The following is a 17,702-nucleotide window of genomic DNA, read 5'->3' as shown; positions in this document are numbered from 1 at the left end:
ACAGACCCCGCAAGCTCCCGTGAACCTCCAGCATGACCACGCCGACCGCCTCTCCGTTCTTGCGCTTGCCCGCAGAGCTACGCGTCCAGATCTACGGCTACTTGCTACCCTCCACTGCGCGCGTCCCCTACAAGCACGACCACGGCCTCATATGGCTGCGCGGCTGCACCTCTCTTCTGGCTACGAACCGCCAGATATCCGAAGAATGTCTCGAGCTTCTGTACGGCCAGAACATCTTCGTCATTGAGGTCAGCTACAACCGGATCGATTTCCGCTTCAGATGGCTGCTTCCCGCCAGTGGCCTTACTCCGAACACTTCGTACTCTTTCCTCGATCATTTTTCCCAGCGAAACTTACAGCGCATCCGGAAATACCTGTTACATGTAGAGCTTGTCGACAGCTACACTGGAATGATCAAATACAATTGTGGGGGCAGCGGGCTGTACGCAGGGCTCAGGGAACAGGTTCGCCGTTTAGTTGAGGTCTTGAGATGCGCGGCAGAGCTGCGCGAGATCGAGGTCTGCTTCGTGGATGGGCAGAAGAACGCGGTTGCATCCCAGGTCGTCCTGGAGCCGCTGCTCCTGCTCAGGGGCGTGCAAAACGCAATTCTCTCAGGAGGGGTGACACCAGATTTCGCAAACTACCTGCAGCGAAAGATGAAAGAGAGTGGTGAAGGGCCGGCAATGACGCACCGGCCGCGCATACCATTCATGCCTGAACAGCGTCGTTCAGCGCCTCCGCTACTTGAGAAAATACTGCTAGCCAGCTGATCCCTTTTTCCGTGGATATCCGTATCCTTTCTCCAAACGCCGAACAAAATGCGGTTGCTTCCAACAAATAAAGACGACTATGCGAAAAGAGTCTTGTCATCCAGAGGATCCGCCTCCTTCTTCTTTCCACCATAGGTGCTGAGGCCGAGCTCGCCGTGCTTGACCTTGCGGTCGAGCTTGGTCTCGGCTCGGAAGTTGTGCTTCGAAGCCTTGGCAACCACCGCTTCTCGTCTGACTTGGTTGGGCGAGACAAACTCCTTGTTTTCGTAGATGATGGGACCGCCGAAACTGGACTCCTGGATAATGATGGGCGTCATGACGAAGCGGGGTCCGATCTCGACCAGGGAAACGTTCGTCTGTTCCTTGCCCTTCTTGGGCGTCTCGTCCACCTCCATGTCTTCCTCCTCTCCCGGCCGCTTCCCAGCCTCGGTCTCGTTGATCTGGTAGCACCTGACCCAGATCTTGCCGTCGGCGATCGTAAAGGCCATGACGTGGTCGACAAAAGGCTTGGTTTTGCGAGCACCCTTGGGCACGCTGAAGGTGTGGAGAAGGAGCTCCTTGATGACCTTGAAATGCGCCTGCTTGTCAAAGTTGGCATCGAACGAGAGGATTGGGCGGGATCCCTTCAGGCAGTTGCCGGTGAAGTGCAGCTCTTCCATAGTGTGCACTGGAACATGGATTAGCGTCTAGAGTAGGGTAGGGAATGCAACTGGACAGCATACGGTTCTGCAAGTGGAACTTGACCGTCGGGCCATTCGGGGGCTTGCTCAGCCATGCGTACAGATCCTTGCCCTTGCGGGCCTCGAAGAAGAAGATGTTGTTGCAGTTGTAGAGTTCGGCGATCTCGTTGAGCTGGTACAGCTTCGTCTTGGTGTCGAGCTTCGCATCTTTCCGGCTGTGAGGGATGAGAGAGTGGAGGTCGTTCATGAGGTGGCGGTGACTGGTCCATTGTCAGTCTTCGTCGTGCGCGGAGCGAGCGGAGGCGCATACCGATAGGTGACGCCGCGAGAACTCAGGATCAGAACCTTGTTCCTGATTTTCTGCTTGACACCAGCCTCCTCATCCTGGCCCTGGGCCTTCGCGATCGACTTGTACACGGCAGCCATGGTCGTTGGTGGTGCAGTGGCAGCTGGGGTGGTGGTGGCATGCGACGCGGACCAAAAAATCCATCATCGGCCGGGGAAAGGTCGGCAGAATTAAATTCGACTTAGCTCGCAGATCCGGCAGGCGCGCAACAATGCCGCCGCCTGCAGACCTAGCTACCTAGATCGCCCAGTGCGCCAGAGAGACGAGACCTCCTCAGCTTCCGGCTCCGCGCAAGGCAGGCTGCGATGTAAGACAGCGCCAGCAGCGTGGCGTCGGCCAGGGTCACGGCGACGCACCGCAGCGGCGGCCATTGGCCCGCGGGGCCGCCCGGCTGCAGCGCGTGTGCCGTTCCTGAGGGTGGTGTTCTTAGCCGCACGGAGGTCGACGTGCAAGAGTTACCACACCAGAGAGCGTGCAGCAGCCACAGGCCTCGGGGATGACCTGCGGCCAGACGTGCTGGCCTTCCGCCTGCCCATCCCATCGCCCCATCCCTCCCCTGCCCTTCCACTGCCTACGCCAGCAGCGTGCCCGCGCTGTCCATCACCCCGGCCCACGCACGCGCATCTCCAACGGATCGCTGCCCCAGCCCACGGGGTCTTTGTATGCGAGCGTCACCGTTGCTGCACTAGGCGTGCCTTAGCTGGTCGCAGAGCCCGCCAGGCCGCAGAGCTCTCCACGCCACGCCTGCGCAGCAGCCATCGCAGCTCGCCTGCGCACCACCACCACCATCCGTGCTGCATCGCCGTCGTCTGCGCCGCCGCGAAGCGCTCCGCCGCGACTTCGCGTCTCCCGCTTGACGTCGCCTGCGCCGCCTGTAAGATTCCCAACCGGCGCTTCTGGATGGCCCTCAGCCTCGACGCTGCACCAGACGCGTGACGAGAGCGAGCAACGCCGTCGCCATGCTGCCCGTGACGATGCAGAGGTTGGGTGATGGCGAGGAGCAGGCCAGACGAGACACGATGCCAGGGGACCACCAAGCAGCCCACGCCGCGCATTCACCAACACAGACGCCCTTCCCGCCCGAGCGAGCGCGCTCTTCCAACCCGTCGACTCCTGCGCCCTTGCCTGGCCATCCGTCGTCCTACAACCAACCGACCTCGCCGCCCGCCCAAGGCGCGCTGCCTCCCATCGCGTCCGCGCTGTACCCGCGAGACCCGCCGCCGACAACCAAATACTACGATCCCACGTCAGACCAGGCCTATCCGGCAGCAGGCAGGGCTGATCCGCGCTACAACGGCCACTATCCCGCCCAGGTACGCAATTGCAGCGCCCGTTGATGATGCGGGCGCCAAGATCGAAGAAATGCATACGTCGCTGACGAAATGAATGCTAGACTCGAGAGCCCTACAGCTACCCCGACTCGCGACCAGGCGGCGGCCCATATCGCTCACCCGTAGCCGCGACCTTCCCTCCGCCGCTGGCCCCCCCGCCACCTCAAGCTTCGCACCCCGGGCATCAACTCGACCGCCCTCCTCACTCGCCGTCATCACCGAAGCTGTACCACGACCACAATCGTAGCATAATGTCTGGTCCGCCGGTCGCCACCACTAGGCGGCCGTCTGCAGAGGTAAATTCATACTGCTCGGAAAAAGCTCCGTCCAGCCTGACTGACTTTGTTAGACTCCTGCTCGCGCCGATCCAATGTCGTTATCGAGCATCATGTCCGGCTCGGATCCAGCACCCGCCCCGGCGACCCCGTCCTACTCATCCTCAACACCTCAACCACCCAGGTCATATGTCACCGTCAAGGAGGAACGTGGTGCTCCATTGCCGCCCCCGGCTGATGTGAGATCACACTCGCTCAACCACAGCCCCGAGCGCTCGTTTCTCAATGGCACCTCAGAACCTCTACGCCCCATTGCGGGGAACATTGAAGAGGTTGACCCGAGGGTGGTAGATGCTGAGTATGCGAAGATAGAGAACGTGGATATCAGCGACGTCGAGCTGCCCGGACTGGAGATGTTCAAGGAAGACTACATGCAGCGTCGCAAGAGGAAACACCTTGAGATCGAGGATAAGGAAGCCGCTACACGCAAGGTAAGCCCGCAACAGTCGGTCACTGAATAGTCTGCTAACTTGTCCCAGCGTCGACGAACCGCTCAGGTGAAGAGATTGCAAGACTCATTCGCAACCCACGCCGCAAGCGCTAAGATTCACTATTTTGCGCAACATGAAGGGGAGGCCTGGCAAGAGGTCCAAGCTCGTGAAATTGCGGACGAGAAGGAGCGGAAGAAGGACATGCAGCGGAAGCGGAGGCGTGAGAAGACTCTTCAGAACGAGTTTCAGAAGCGCGATGAAGCACTGGCTAAGGCCGAGAATGCTGTGGACGAAGAAGAGGCAAGGAAATGGATCCACGAAGCGGAGAAGGCCGAGCTCAAGGCTAAGAACACAAACCGCTTGCTGCAGGGAGGCACGCCTAATGCCGATATCCGCGAGGTCACTCCTCACGCACCCAACATGGAGGGTGGCACGATGACGACATTCCAAATGTCCGAGGATACTTCCAAGGAAGGAAAGAAAGCCAAGGGCAGAGCTGGTGCCCGTCCGAGGAAGAGTAAGGAGCAGAAGCAAGCAGAGAAGGATGCCGCTGCCGCCGCTCAACTGGCACTGGACCGTGGTGATGAGCTTCCGGCAATTGCTCCCAGAGAAGAATTACGTTTGGAAGCTTTGAAGAGGGAGCGCAGCTTCACCGAGGAATCAAGCCCGCCCGCGAGCATTCCCAACGTCTTTGCTCCATTCGAGTCCAGGGAATACCACAAGCTGTACGACACCATCTGGAAGGATCTTGCTCGCAAGGATATTCCAAAGGTCGTTCGAATCAAGGATAACTCTTTGGCGACGAAGCAGTCTAATCTCCGCAAAACTGCTCAGCTTGCGTCCAAGGAAGCTCGCAGATGGCAACTCAGGACGAACAAGAGTATGAAGGACGTTCAGGCCCGCGCGAAGAGGAGCATGAGAGAAATGCTCTCATTCTGGAAGAGAAACGAAAGGGATGAGCGTGACCAGAGGAAGATGGCCGAGAGACAGGAGCTCGAGAATGCCAAGAAGGCTGAAGCCGAGCGCGAAGCCAACAGGCAGAAGAGGAAGTTGAACTTCTTGATTTCGCAGACCGAACTGTACTCTCACTTTATTGGGAAGAAGGTCAAGACTGATGAAGTCGAGCGTTCAACCGACGATGTCGATGTTTCGAAGGCCACCGTCAAGCCTGGTGAGCCGGATGCTCACACGGTCGACTTGCCCACCAGCAACGCCAAGCTCGGCACTAAGGTCACCAATTTCGATGACCTGGACTTTGATGCCGAAGATGAAAGCGCGCTTCAAGCGGCTGCCATGGCGAACGCTCAAAATGCCGTTCAGGAGGCGCAAGATCGCGCCAAAGCATTCAACCAAGGCACTGAAAGCGCTCAGTCCCAGTTCGACGACGATGAAGAAATGAACTTCCAGAACCCTACGAGTTTGCAGAGCCTCGACATTCCCCAGCCCAAGATGTTGTCTTGCCAGCTGAAAGAATACCAGCTGAAGGGTCTCAACTGGCTGGTGAACCTTTACGAACAAGGTATCAACGGCATTTTGGCAGACGAGATGGGTCTTGGCAAAACAGTACAGTCGATCTCGGTCATGGCTTATCTGGCCGAAGTTCACAACATCTGGGGCCCTTTCTTGGTCATTGCGCCCGCATCAACCCTACACAACTGGCAGCAAGAAATCACCAAATTCGTTCCGGATCTCAAAGTTTTGCCCTACTGGGGTAACGCCAAGGACCGCAAGGTTCTCCGTAAGTTCTGGGATCGAAAACATATCACCTATAGGAAAGAGTCGCCCTTCCATGTCCTGGTCACATCGTATCAGCTGGTCGTCCAGGATGCACAGTATTTCCAAAAGATCCGTTGGCAATACATGATCCTCGACGAAGCTCAGGCCATAAAGTCCTCGCAAAGCTCTAGATGGAAGAGTTTGCTTGGTTTTCACTGCCGTAACCGTCTGCTATTAACGGGTACCCCTATCCAAAATAACATGCAGGAGTTGTGGGCTTTGTTGCATTTTATCATGCCCAGTCTCTTCGATTCTCACGATGAGTTTAGCGACTGGTTCTCCAAGGACATTGAAAGCCACGCGCAGAGCAACACCAAGCTCAACGAGGATCAATTGAAGCGTCTCCATATGATCCTGAAGCCTTTCATGCTGCGGCGTATCAAGAAGCATGTCCAGAAGGAGCTTGGCGATAAGATCGAGGAGGATGTGTTCTGCGACCTGACATACAGACAGCGCGCATACTACTCGAATCTGCGCAACAAGATCAGCATCATGGATCTGATTGAAAGAGCGGCAGTGGGTGATGATCAGGACACGGCTACCTTGATGAACCTTGTCATGCAGTTCAGAAAGGTTTGCAACCACCCGGACCTTTTCGAGCGTGCCGAAACGCACTCCCCTCTTGCGTTCTCTTCCTTTGCCGAAACAGCATCATTCATGCGCGAGGGTTACAGGGTAGAAGTTGCGTACTCCAGCCGTAACCTCATAGAATATTGTGTCCCACGAATCATCGGCCGCGGAAGTGGACGCCTCGACGTTGCAGGCCCAGACAATGCTCAAGCAGGCTGGAGAGGAAAGTATTTGGGACGCCTGATGAACGTCTGGACGCCGGAAAACTCTCTCCAGAGCTCACGCGCCAATGGCGCCTTCTCGTTCCTGAGGTTTGTGGACACCTCACCCACAGAGGCAGCATTGGCAGCGTGGCAAGACGTCTTCCAACGGGCTGTCGACACGAAAAAGAGGCAACGTCATCTTGGACGGTTCAGGGTCGCCTATGATGAGGAAGATGGCGAGGTGTACACGCCCACGCATGCGCTCTTCAATATCGTGGAGCACAACGATCTTCTTCCTCTCGCGGAGATCACCACCGAAGGTGTCATGTCAAGCTTGTTGAACGTCTCGAAAGAGGCTTACGACGGTACTGGGCTAAGCACTATTGAGCTTGCATCCAAGCCCGGTGCGTCCGCACCACCTATCGATCTCTACTACTCCAGTCAGGATCTCCTCTTCGAGCAGCAGAAGACGATTTTCAACCCCCGCCTTAGGACAGCCTTGTCCGGCATCAGTGGAACGGCCGAAGAGGCACTTTTGGATGCCAAGACCAACCCGACCGACTTCCCCTTGACGGGCACGCTCCCTCCTCCGTCCAGCTCCAGGTCTAAGTACACGCACATCACGGTCCCGTCGATGAGACGTTTCGTTACAGATTCTGGCAAGCTTGCGATGCTCGACAAGCTCTTGAGGAAGCTGAAAGAAGAGGGCCATCGCGTACTGTTGTACTTCCAGATGACTCGCATGATTGACTTGATGGAGGAGTATCTGACCTACCGCAACTACAAGTATTGTCGTCTGGATGGATCGACAAAGCTGGAAGATCGTCGTGATACGGTTGCCGACTTCCAGACCCGACCAGAGATCTTTGTGTTCCTCCTCTCCACCCGCGCTGGTGGTCTCGGAATCAACCTGACCTCCGCTGACACGGTCATCTTCTACGACTCTGATTGGAACCCTACGATCGATTCGCAGGCCATGGATCGCGCCCATCGTCTCGGTCAGACAAAGCAGGTTACAGTTTATCGTCTGATCACTCGCGGCACCATCGAGGAACGGATCCGCAAACGTGCGCTGCAAAAGGAAGAGGTGCAGCGTGTCGTCATTTCCGGCGGTGCAGGTGCCCAAGTCGACTTCAACACACGCTCGCGCGAGAACCGTACCAAGGACATTGCCATGTGGCTTGCCGACGACGATCAGGCCGAGATGATCGAGCGCAAGGAGGCTGAAATGGCTGCCGCGGAGGCAATAGCGCCTTCTGGTAGGAAGAGGAAGGCTCCAGCCAAGAAGAAGGCGGAGGTGAACTTGGATGACATGTACCACGAAGGTAAGTCCTTGGATGAATAATATCGAAAGTTGAAACTCGAGGCTAACGATAAATGCAGGCGAGGGTAACTTCGACGATGGAAGCGCGAAGCCGTCCGGCGCGGCAACGCCGGTGAGCGAGGTGCCTCCCAAGAAGAAGGGTAAGGGTGTGAGCAAGAAGGCGAAGACTCTGAAGCAGCGCCTGGCGATTGCTGACGGAAGCGGTGATGTCAATCCATGATGCATCAGCGAAAAAGGATGGTAATTGAGGGTCATACTTGTAATTGCTTCTTTGGGAGACATGGTAACGCGGTGCGTGGTGCTCTGCGGTTATCATTGTTATTGTTTTCTCTGGGTCTTCTTTTTATGCAATGAAGGGTCAGCAAAAAGGGTTTCGATGGGTGGATGAGATGATGTCGTGCGGTTTTCGTGCGTGGGATTGGGCAGAATTTGCGTGAGCCGTGTGGAATGAGGGTTGAAGTATGACTTTTCCAGTCTTTTCCTAATTTGCATTGAGGAGGGTTTGCAACGGATTCTCTCTTCCTTTTCACCGGCCGGACCACTCCCGCTGCCGTTCCTACTACTGCTGTTTGCCGTCGTTCTTCAACAAAAAATTTCCTTTGCGTCACTACCAGTTTATCCTCGTCATCTCCACAGAGTACAAAGAGATCAGTTTCCTGCAACGTAGAAGGTTGGATAGCCGCAGAATTGCGGACGCTTCTTTCTTTAGTGGGTTTTCCATACCATTTCCACTGAACATTTGCCGGAGCCTGTTTTGGGGATGAACGGGCATGATGAAACGCAGCGAACCGCGGAAGAGACCTTGCGTACTTCAACTTGGTGGATGGGGTTCTGCATGATGGTCGCGATGCTGCGATTCGACATGTTGGTTTCCGGCGCCAAAGTATGAGCACTTGACAAGATGAATCGCTTAGCAAACTAGCGACCCAAGCCTTTTTTTCGGTTAGAAAAATGTAGGTGGATTGAATACCTACGAGCGAAGAGCCAATAGCATAATGTCAGTTATAGCCAATAGATAAGCTTAATGTGATTCTTATCGGAGAGAGCCGCAGTTCCCCCGGCCCCAAATGTTTCCCGTTGCCATCCCGAAATCGCGACTCTCTAGCACGTCTTCACTTCACGACAACACCTCCGCCACGACCGACCATGTCGATCGCTCTCCGGGCGCGCTGGACCTACGCCCCTCGCTTGAGGGTCACGACGCCGCTCACCCGGCGAAGCGCGCTCTCCAGAACATTCGCCACCATCTCCAGCGAGACTGGGTATGTTTTAATTCCGTCCGTTCCTCACGGGCATCATTTCGCGACCAATTCGTTCCCACCACCACAAAAATGGGAGAGGGAAAGAAAACAAACAATTGCTTGCCATCCCCCTCCCCCCCTCTGTCTCTGACGAACGAGGGCTAACAATCACCCCCACTCCCTTTCCGGACTTGCAGCAACCCAAGCTACGACGTCATCGTCATCGGCGGCGGCCACGCGGGCACCGAAGCGGCGACGGCGGCGGCGCGGTCGGGCGCGCGCACGGCGCTCGTCACGCCGTCGCTCGACAACCTGGGCGTGTGCTCGTGCAACCCGTCGTTCGGCGGCATCGGCAAGGGCACCATGCTGCGCGAGGTGGACGCGCTGGACGGCGTCGTCGGGCGCGTCGTCGACCGCGCGGCGGTGCAGTTCCGCGTGCTGAACCGCAAGAAGGGCCCCGCGGTGTGGGGCCCACGCGCGCAGATCGACCGCAAGCTGTATCGGAGGTACATGAAGGAAGAGATTTTGGGGTACGGGGAGAGGTTGGGGGTCGTGGAGGGGAGCGTGGCGGATGTGGTGGTGGAGAGGGGTGAGGGGAGGGGAGGGGAAGGGGAGGGTGTGTACGGGAAGATGAAGGGGGTGAGGTTGGAGGATGGGAGGGTGTTTGATGCCGGGTGCGTTGTTATCACGACGGGGACGTTCTTGGGGGGAGAGATTCATATCGGTGGGTACAGTGAAGACCAGTCGGGAGGGGAGAGTCGGGAACTGACGGGTGACCAGGCCTCGAGGCGTATCCTTCCGGGAGAATGGGCGAAGCTGCGACTTTCGGGCTCAGCAAGTCGCTACGGGAGGCGGGGTTCAAGCTGGGACGGTTGAAGACGGGCACGCCACCCCGATTGGACCACAAGACGATTAATTACTCGGAACTTCAGCCGCAGCCGGGCGACGAGCCGCCGATGCCGTTCAGCTATCTGAATGACAGGGTGCAGGTCGAAGACCAGCTCCTGTGCCACAGCACGTACACGAATGATGCGAGCCACGATATCATTCGCGCGAACTTGGACAAGAGCATTCACATCCGGGAGACGATCAATGGTCCGCGGTATTGCCCCTCGCTGGAATCGAAGGTCTTGCGTTTCGGGCACAAGGATAGACACATAATCTGGCTGGAACCCGAAGGCTTCGACACAGACGTCGTATACCCCAACGGCATATCTATGACCGTACCGGCGGACGCGCAAGAGGCTTTGCTGAGGACAGTCAAGGGGTTAGAAAACGTCACCATGCTGCAGCCCGGGTACGGTGTCGAATACGACTATGTGGACCCGCGCAACCTACGCTCGACATTGGAGACCAAGAATATCAAGGGGCTTTTCCTTGCCGGCCAGATCAACGGAACCACCGGTTACGAAGAAGCCGCCGGCCAGGGAGTCATCGCAGGCATCAACGCCGGCCTGGCGGCGCAGGGCAAGGAACCCTTCTCGCTCACGCGCGCAGACGGCTACATCGGCATCATGATCGACGACCTCATCACCAAGGGCGTCACGGAGCCGTACCGCATGTTCACCTCGCGCAGCGAGTTCCGCATGAGCGCCCGCGCCGACAACGCCGACTCGCGCCTCACGGCCAAGGGCCGCGCCGCGGGGGTCATCTCGGACAAGCGCTGGCGCGCCTTCGAGGACACGTCGGGCCAGATGGCCGAGCTGATCGCGCTCCTGCGAGGGCAGGCGGCCGGGTCGGGGCACTGGCTCGCGCGGGGGTTCAGGGTCAGGGAAGACACGACGAAGCGCACCGCCTTCGACCTGCTGCGCCTCGCCGACGTGACGACGGCGACCCTCGAGGGCATCATCCCGGAGATCCGCGACTACGACCGCAAGGTGCGCGAGCGCGTCGACATCGAGGGCGTGTACGCGCCGTACGTCGAGCAGCAGATGGCGGCGATGCGCGTCTTCCTGAAGGACGAAACGCTGAGGCTGCCGCCGGACCTGGACTACGAGGGCATTCACGGATTGAGCTTCGAGGAGAAGCAGTTGCTGAAGCAGGCGCGGCCGGAGAGCGTGGGCCAGGCGAGGAGGATCGAGGGCATGACGCCCAATGGGGCGTTGAGGCTGCTGGCGGTCGTCAAGGGCGAGGCGAGGGCGCGGGAGAAGGAGAGGATCATGCTGGAGATTGAGGAGAGGAGGAGGGAGAGGGGGGAGAAGGTCGTTGATGAGGGGATTGAGGGGCTGGAGGGGCTGGAGGCGATTGAGAGCACTGAGGGTGGGGAGAGTAATGTTGAGGCTGATGCGCGGTAAAGGAGGACGGCGGGATTGTACGATCGATTGGGGGCTAGACGCATTTGGGCGGTGTTATGGGGGAGTTTTGAGCATTGGGTTTGGCGTTCATTGCATGGCAACGGTACAAGACGGGAAATGGATCTGCTCGACTCCAGAGGTTTTACATATAGTGTTTAGTTGCTTGTGGATTCTTCTCTCATTCCAAAGAGGTGGCTATCGGAGATAAGTACAGACCATTCTCTACTCACTCGCAGGTCACCCCTTACTCAGAATTAAGAGGTTGCACACATCCGCCGCCTTACAGCAAGCATTTCCCTTAGCGTATCCTTAGAGTCTGGGGTAAAGGGTATCCACTTCGCGCGCTCGGTCCGATATGTCCCGCCTTGGCCGAAACCGGAGGCGGGCGCGGCGTCAATCCCACCTTTTTTTGCACTTTACTATCACATCATCACTACTTCTGTGGCATTACACTCGAACCCAAGAGACTAAAGCGAAGTCAAAGAGCAAGCATATCAATGAATTCGGTCGTCTTCAGGGGTGTGGAGAAAGGAGTCGTTGTGGAGAAGAGGCCGATCCCTAAGGCTGAGCCGGGGAGCGTGGTTGTCAAGGTGCGGTATGCGGGACTGTGCGGGAGGTAAGTTGGGCTCTTTGATCCACTCCATGCCCTCCCTCTTTCTGTTCCTTTTGCTTCCCTTTTATCGTTTGGCTTTCTAGAGCGCCCATCATCCTCGCTGCTTGAGTGGGAAGAAAGGAAATTTGCGGGCGCTACTGGCTGTTGGATTGTTACCGCCGAAGCTTTTGTTTGATCTGTCTGAGATACAACCCGCTTTCGGTAATCGTTCAAGCCCCAGTCATATGATGTGGTTGGCCTACACCTCAGATTTTATTTTCCATATCTCATCGGTATTTATTATTGCGTCATCTCTTTTCAGACTTGCCATTAGAGCATATTTACACCATCGAATGAGGCACTTTCCTAATGAAAACTTCACAGTGACCTCCATACCTACCGCGGTATCGAGCCTGCCGGCGAAAACCCTGATTTCATCATGGGTCACGAGCTCACTGGTGTCATCTCCGAGGTTGGCGAGGGCGTGAGGAACTTCCAGGTTGGAGACAGGATTGTTTGTCCTTTTACTATCAGCTGGTGAGTGAATTGGCTCTTGCTCGGAGCTCACAGATGTTGTAACCTCCGGGACCATCGTCCATCACGGACATGACGGTAGCTTTGCTAAAGGATACCGAACAGTGGCGAGTGCTTCTACTGCAAGCTTGACCTTTCCTCCCGTTGCGTAAAGTCGCAATGCTTTGGAACTCCAGGTCTCCCCGGAGCTCAAGCCGAATACGGTAAGTGCTTCTGCTCCAGCGTTCCTCTCACCGGCAACAAACCGGTGTTTCTATCACGGAGTCCACACTGATAATGGACGCTGACCGGCCTGATACCAGTCCGCATCCCGCTCGCCGACTCAACCGTCTTCAACGCCCCCGACGGCATCAAGGACCAGAACCTGATCCTTATGGCCGACATCTTCCCGGTAAGTCTCCCCCCCTTCCTTCTCCGACCACTCAAACAGACCGTACTAACATCTCTCCAGACCGGCGTACGTCCATACCCCCCCTCTTTCCCCCAATTCCCCCATTCGTCCAGACTAACACGCATTCCCCGCCACTACAGTACTTCGCCGCCTCCAACGCCACCTCCCGCCTCCCGCCCCACCTCCCCGACGGCGCCCCTCCCGCCGTCGTCGTCATCGGCTGCGGGCCCGTCGGCCTCTGCGCCCTCGTCTCGCTCCGCCACCAGCTCGGCGCATCCGCGCAGCTCATCGCCGTCGACGGCATCCCTTCGCGGCTGGCGCGGGCCGCGGCCCTCGTCGGCGCGGAGCCGCTCAACTTCCGCGAGATCCCGGACGTCGCGGGAGCGATCAGGGGGAAAACGGACGGCGGCCGCGGCGCCGACGCGGCGCTCGAGCTGGTCGGGCGCGAGGAGGCGCTGCGCACGGCGTTCGCGGCGGTAAGGCCGTTTGGCGTCGTCAGCTCTGTTGGTGTGCACAACGGCGTTGGTGGTGTGGGCTTCACCGGCGCGGAAGGGTACGATAAGAACGTCCAGCTGGTCATGGGGAGGTGTCCGGTCCGGTCGCTGTTTCCCAGGGCGTTGGAGGTGTTGAGGGCAAATGAGGGGCGGCTGGAGTGTTTGACGGAGAACGTGGTGCCGTTGAGTGGGGCGGTGGAGGCGTATGAGAGGTTTGAGAGGGGGGAGGTGCAGAAGTTTGTGTTTAGTATGGGGGAGTAGGAGGGGGTGAGAGAGAAGTTTGGACACCTCGGCGGCGATTCTGGTGCGAAAAAAAAAGGGTGATATTTTGGGGCTACGCGTGGCCGTTGGCCGGACCACGACTGGTTCATATTTCAGATGCTTTACCTGCACAAGGACGTCAACCACGTGAGATGAACCGATAACATTGGACAAAGACAGCTGGCACTTGTATGTCAAGTAAAATCTCACGGGCTAACGGACTTTCAGGTTACACGTAGTATTTCGTGGCTGACATGGGTTTCTTTGCTTCGGATCAGTGATACAAGGTACTCACGTCCGATTGGTGCTGACGAGACTCTGCCAGGTAACACGAATTACTAATTCATGCTTACAGCTGAACAAATGTTGTAACACTTTCCTATAGCTCCGCCAAGTGCAGGCAACAACCAGGCGTTCCTTTCAACGAGAAAGGCTGAGCGAGGTATAATGACCGTAGAAATTGGCATATGTCCCCGGGAGCTGGGCATATGTCCCCGGGGGCTGTAATGCTTTTCCTGGAGGGGAAGGGGTCATGGGTGAAGGCTATACGTGATTGGAAGCTATTTTCTGCAATGGGAGGCCTGGATTACGCCTGGAAGAGCCTACCTGGGGGACGAGAGCCAGATTGGGGGCTATATGCCAGTTTGTACGGTACTGCCAAGCCGAACGGGTGCGGATATAAACTGACCTGGCCGGTCTGTCGTGCAACGAATATCCACGCTATCCTCTTCTCTTCAGCCTTGTCACACACTCACCGTTTTCGATCCATTTATCAATCGAAAGATGTTGAAAATCTTCGGAAATGGGACCGATACTGTCGGATGGGTTCCTGAACCGACAACCCGGGGTACATTCACTATCCTCTCGTCCTGTCTGACCACCATCCTCCTGTGCGTATGGACAGCAGTTCACCTCAATGTTCCTGAGCCCCGGGATGAGAAACGGCCCTGGTTTGCCAAGAGACAGCTTTGGCGCAGATTTGCGTGGCTCATCATGACCTTACTGGCCCCAGAGCTTGTTGCATATGCTGCGTTCTGTCAATACAGTACCGCAAAATTGCTCGTAAGTGCAAGTAATCTGACTTGAGTTGCCAAAATATGACTGAAAATTTGTCAAGAGAAAGGAAATATCAAGGTCAAAAGGAGAGAATATTGAGATCTCCTTGAGAGAAGCTTTCTACGCCATCATGGGTGGTTATGTACTCCATGCATATAAATCAGATGGATCCTCTTTTTTCCCCGACGAACGCACGCACTTCCTACTGGACGAGTCTGCTATTTTCGACATGGTATACTCATATCCAGATCTCCTTGAAAAATTCATCCCTGAAAAAGAAATATCAGACAAAAGCAAAGCCAGCGGGGTAGCCAAAGCCGTGGTTTGCATGCAAGCTGGCTGGTTCACATTGCAGTGTCTCACACGTATAGCACTATCATATCCAATCACCTTATTAGAGGTTCGTTTAGCATAATCTTCGCGAGAAAACCATGGGACTAACCTTGTCGTCAGCTTAACACTTTCGGGCACTCCGTTTGCGTACTTCTCGTCTATATCTTTTGGTGGCACAAACCAATGGATGTAGAACAACCAACATCGATCACAGGCTCTCAGGCTGACGAATTCGCTGCTTTTCTGTGGCTGATATCGATGGACTTTAAGCCTGAGACCATTATTTCCCCGCAAAATGAGGAGCTCCTGTCCATCCAGGTCAAATCCATGGAGAATCCGAGTCTCCCAAAAGCGACAGGCGAAGTAAATAGCGACACACGGCATATAATCGAGCTTGAGATTCCGAGGAAATATGGATATCCACAGGACATTTCCACCGATATTCTTCAGCTGGCTGAAGGTCCTCTGACACGATGCTATGAACACTTCCGAGAAGTTCCTATCACAAGACTCCCTATCCCAGACCGAGTAGCAAACTGGCCTGTCCAGGGTTCAGTCTTCTGGTCCAGAGGCTCGACGATCAAACGACCCCTGCCCCTAAAAAGAGATGCCACGCACATGAGAAATCTAGGCAACTTTTTGCATTTGTGTTTTTATATCTCTGGGTTCATTTATGGCGGCCTCCATGCGCTTGCCTGGAACGCAAACTTCCGGTCTCCGCTCGAAAAATCAATGTGGCAGATTTCCTCAGTGGCGATCATGGCTTCCACACTCGTCATGGACTGCGGCCTACTACTGTTGCGTGGTCTGTTGTTTGGACCTAATGACCAATGGGAGAGTATGTGTTCCTTGAAGCTTTCATATCCAGCTGTCTTCTTTGCTTTGGTATACACTGTCCTGGCAGCATATCTCCTCGCAAGGCTCTACTTGATCATTGAATGTTTCTTCTCTTTACCGAATTCATCTCCTGGGGTGTATGAGACGCTGTTGTGGTCGAACTATGTGCCCCATATTGTGTAGGATCTGGCATGTGTCCATTCTCGTTGCTCGATTTATTTTGCAGAATCTTTTCCATTCTCATACATACGTTACGAAGAAGTCTTGCTTGTTGGCGTTCTGATTAACCTTCTAATTCTGCATGACCTTCGTCAGGCCCTGTTCGACGTTCCAAATTCTTTCGTACAGGGCCAGCATGGATGGTGCACCGGATGTTTTGGTCCACAATGTAGAGATCAGCTCTCTCAAATCAGGTAGAAGTCCAGATAGCGGGAGTTCAATGGCCTGTTCAATACCGCGTCAGCAAAAGCTTGTTCCGTTTTGACAAAGACGAGGCCCCATACCAAGCTTTCCTCTTTCTCCAGGAACGTACGACTGCTACTGGAAAACATGGTGTGCGCCTGTTTTGTTCCGGTCTTGCCGTTTGGTATCCGTTATCCTCTGAGGGTGGTGAATTTTGTAGGATGTGGTTGAGGCGGGCGAGACTTGAGGTTTCGTTCAAAGTTTTCTTTGTTTTCTCATCCGTGGTCTGGAACATGTCTCTTTGTTCTTCCAAGCCATGTGAGCCGAGGCCGAAAACTGAACTCTTGTCTTTGCATCCTTTGTCCGAGAGTTGACGTCCCAGCAAAAAGTAAGGTGCTCCTGCCTCAAGGTGCAGGACTCCAACATCGGTCTCCTTCCGCAAAGCGACTATGAGCGATATTGAGGAACCGAACAGTCCTGCGCACGACATACTTCAACATGAACCTAGTGGACAAGCGAAAGCTTTACCAGAGGATGAAGATATGAGGATGGATTCCGAGAATAGTCGGCTCACGGACGTCGACACTGAACATAACGACGATAGCCCCGAAAGCTCAAAGAAAGTCAACATACAGTATCCAGAGAGCCCAGAAGGAAGCAAAGATTTCGACACTAATAGAAGAACGAGCTTGCACGTCGAGGAAATCGGAAGCCACGACCTCCGGGAAGTGGGGTTGTGGCTCACAGCACAGAAGGCGCCGGAATCCACACCAACTGATGGAGGAAATGACTCGAGAACCATGTTCCAGCCTCCACAGGAGATGCCTGAGACGATAAACCCATATAAATCCCCCACGGGAGACGGAATACACGGCGACGAGGAGCTCGCTGAAACAGCCGTCGATGGCGCTGCAGGCCTTCCCCGACCAGACGCACCGGAAGCTCCCACAGGCGAACCACCCATCGAAGATGCAACAGAAGATGACAATAGGAAGTCACCTCCGGCAAGTCTTGCAGATGTCCTTGCGAGCCTCGAAAATCAAAACGCAATGACCAGAAGGGCCTCAGTGAAAAGTGTTGCCACACCAAACCTAGCCACCATCGACGAAGTCAGCGAGGTACTTACACCAGAGATACGCGGAACGCCACTTCGGCATGATCATGCAGCCACTGGTATTGCAGAAGCTCAAACTGTATATGGGCACACTATTCTACTGGATGTTGAACACAGCGAGGACGACGCTGTCCCGCGGATTGAAGAGGAGCCAATGATGGGAAGTGACGACGCAGACGAGAGGCCGGACATACAACAGTGGCAACATAGTCCGGAAGTGGAGATTCAAGACTTGTCTGTTGAAGACATGGAGCAGTCCTATAAGGCACCATCGGATGAGCCAGAAGATCGTGGAAGCCTGGGTAGCAGTATGGAGGAAAGCCTGCCTGGATCTGGCGATGTCATCGCTCAAGAGCACGATGCAACCGATGAAGTTCCGGATGGTCA

The 17,702-nt window shown here is 55.6% G+C and overlaps 6 protein-coding genes across 6 annotated transcripts; 4 read left to right on the top strand and 2 right to left on the bottom strand.

Annotated features, from left to right (window-relative positions):
• Nucleotides 1–32: 32 nt before the first annotated feature.
• SLS55_003538 (uncharacterized protein) lies at nucleotides 33–770 on the top strand (the record flags this gene model as incomplete). The annotated part of the gene is made up of 1 exon (XM_066775012.1): nucleotides 33–770. The coding sequence occupies one exon, from the start codon at nucleotides 33–35 to the stop codon at nucleotides 768–770; it is 738 nt and encodes a 245-aa protein (XP_066635131.1).
• Nucleotides 771–847: 77 nt separating this feature from the next.
• On the bottom strand, nucleotides 848–1,876 carry BRX1 (Ribosome biogenesis protein brx1; the record flags this gene model as incomplete). Its single annotated transcript, XM_066775011.1, has 3 exons — nucleotides 848–1,437; nucleotides 1,493–1,710; nucleotides 1,761–1,876. 3 exons carry the CDS (start codon nucleotides 1,874–1,876, stop codon nucleotides 848–850), a joined length of 924 nt encoding a protein of 307 aa, XP_066635130.1.
• Nucleotides 1,877–3,497: 1,621 nt separating this feature from the next.
• INO80 (putative DNA helicase ino80) lies at nucleotides 3,498–7,986 on the top strand (the record flags this gene model as incomplete). The annotated part of the gene is made up of 3 exons (XM_066775010.1): nucleotides 3,498–3,893; nucleotides 3,942–7,767; nucleotides 7,826–7,986. The coding sequence occupies 3 exons, from the start codon at nucleotides 3,498–3,500 to the stop codon at nucleotides 7,984–7,986; spliced, it is 4,383 nt and encodes a 1,460-aa protein (XP_066635129.1).
• A 926-nt stretch (nucleotides 7,987–8,912) lies between these two features.
• Nucleotides 8,913–11,301, top strand: MTO1 (Mitochondrial Translation Optimization; the record flags this gene model as incomplete). Its single annotated transcript, XM_066775009.1, has 3 exons — nucleotides 8,913–9,028; nucleotides 9,205–9,596; nucleotides 9,788–11,301. 3 exons carry the CDS (start codon nucleotides 8,913–8,915, stop codon nucleotides 11,299–11,301), a joined length of 2,022 nt encoding a protein of 673 aa, XP_066635128.1.
• A 1,031-nt stretch (nucleotides 11,302–12,332) lies between these two features.
• On the top strand, nucleotides 12,333–13,573 carry SLS55_003534 (uncharacterized protein; the record flags this gene model as incomplete). Its single annotated transcript, XM_066775008.1, has 4 exons — nucleotides 12,333–12,411; nucleotides 12,730–12,818; nucleotides 12,879–12,884; nucleotides 12,959–13,573. 4 exons carry the CDS (start codon nucleotides 12,333–12,335, stop codon nucleotides 13,571–13,573), a joined length of 789 nt encoding a protein of 262 aa, XP_066635127.1.
• A 2,517-nt stretch (nucleotides 13,574–16,090) lies between these two features.
• On the bottom strand, nucleotides 16,091–16,350 carry SLS55_003533 (uncharacterized protein; the record flags this gene model as incomplete). Its single annotated transcript, XM_066775007.1, has 2 exons — nucleotides 16,091–16,243; nucleotides 16,303–16,350. The coding sequence occupies 2 exons, from the start codon at nucleotides 16,348–16,350 to the stop codon at nucleotides 16,091–16,093; spliced, it is 201 nt and encodes a 66-aa protein (XP_066635126.1).
• Between the last annotated feature and the right edge of the window lie 1,352 nt (nucleotides 16,351–17,702).

The sequence above is a fragment of the Diplodia seriata genome (assembly GCF_021436955.1).
Source record: "Diplodia seriata strain FDS-637 chromosome Unknown scaffold_3, whole genome shotgun sequence".
In the NCBI taxonomy this organism is placed as follows: domain Eukaryota; kingdom Fungi; phylum Ascomycota; class Dothideomycetes; order Botryosphaeriales; family Botryosphaeriaceae; genus Diplodia; species Diplodia seriata.
Note: the sequence above shows the minus strand (reverse complement) of the source record. Positions and strands in the feature narration are given on the sequence as shown.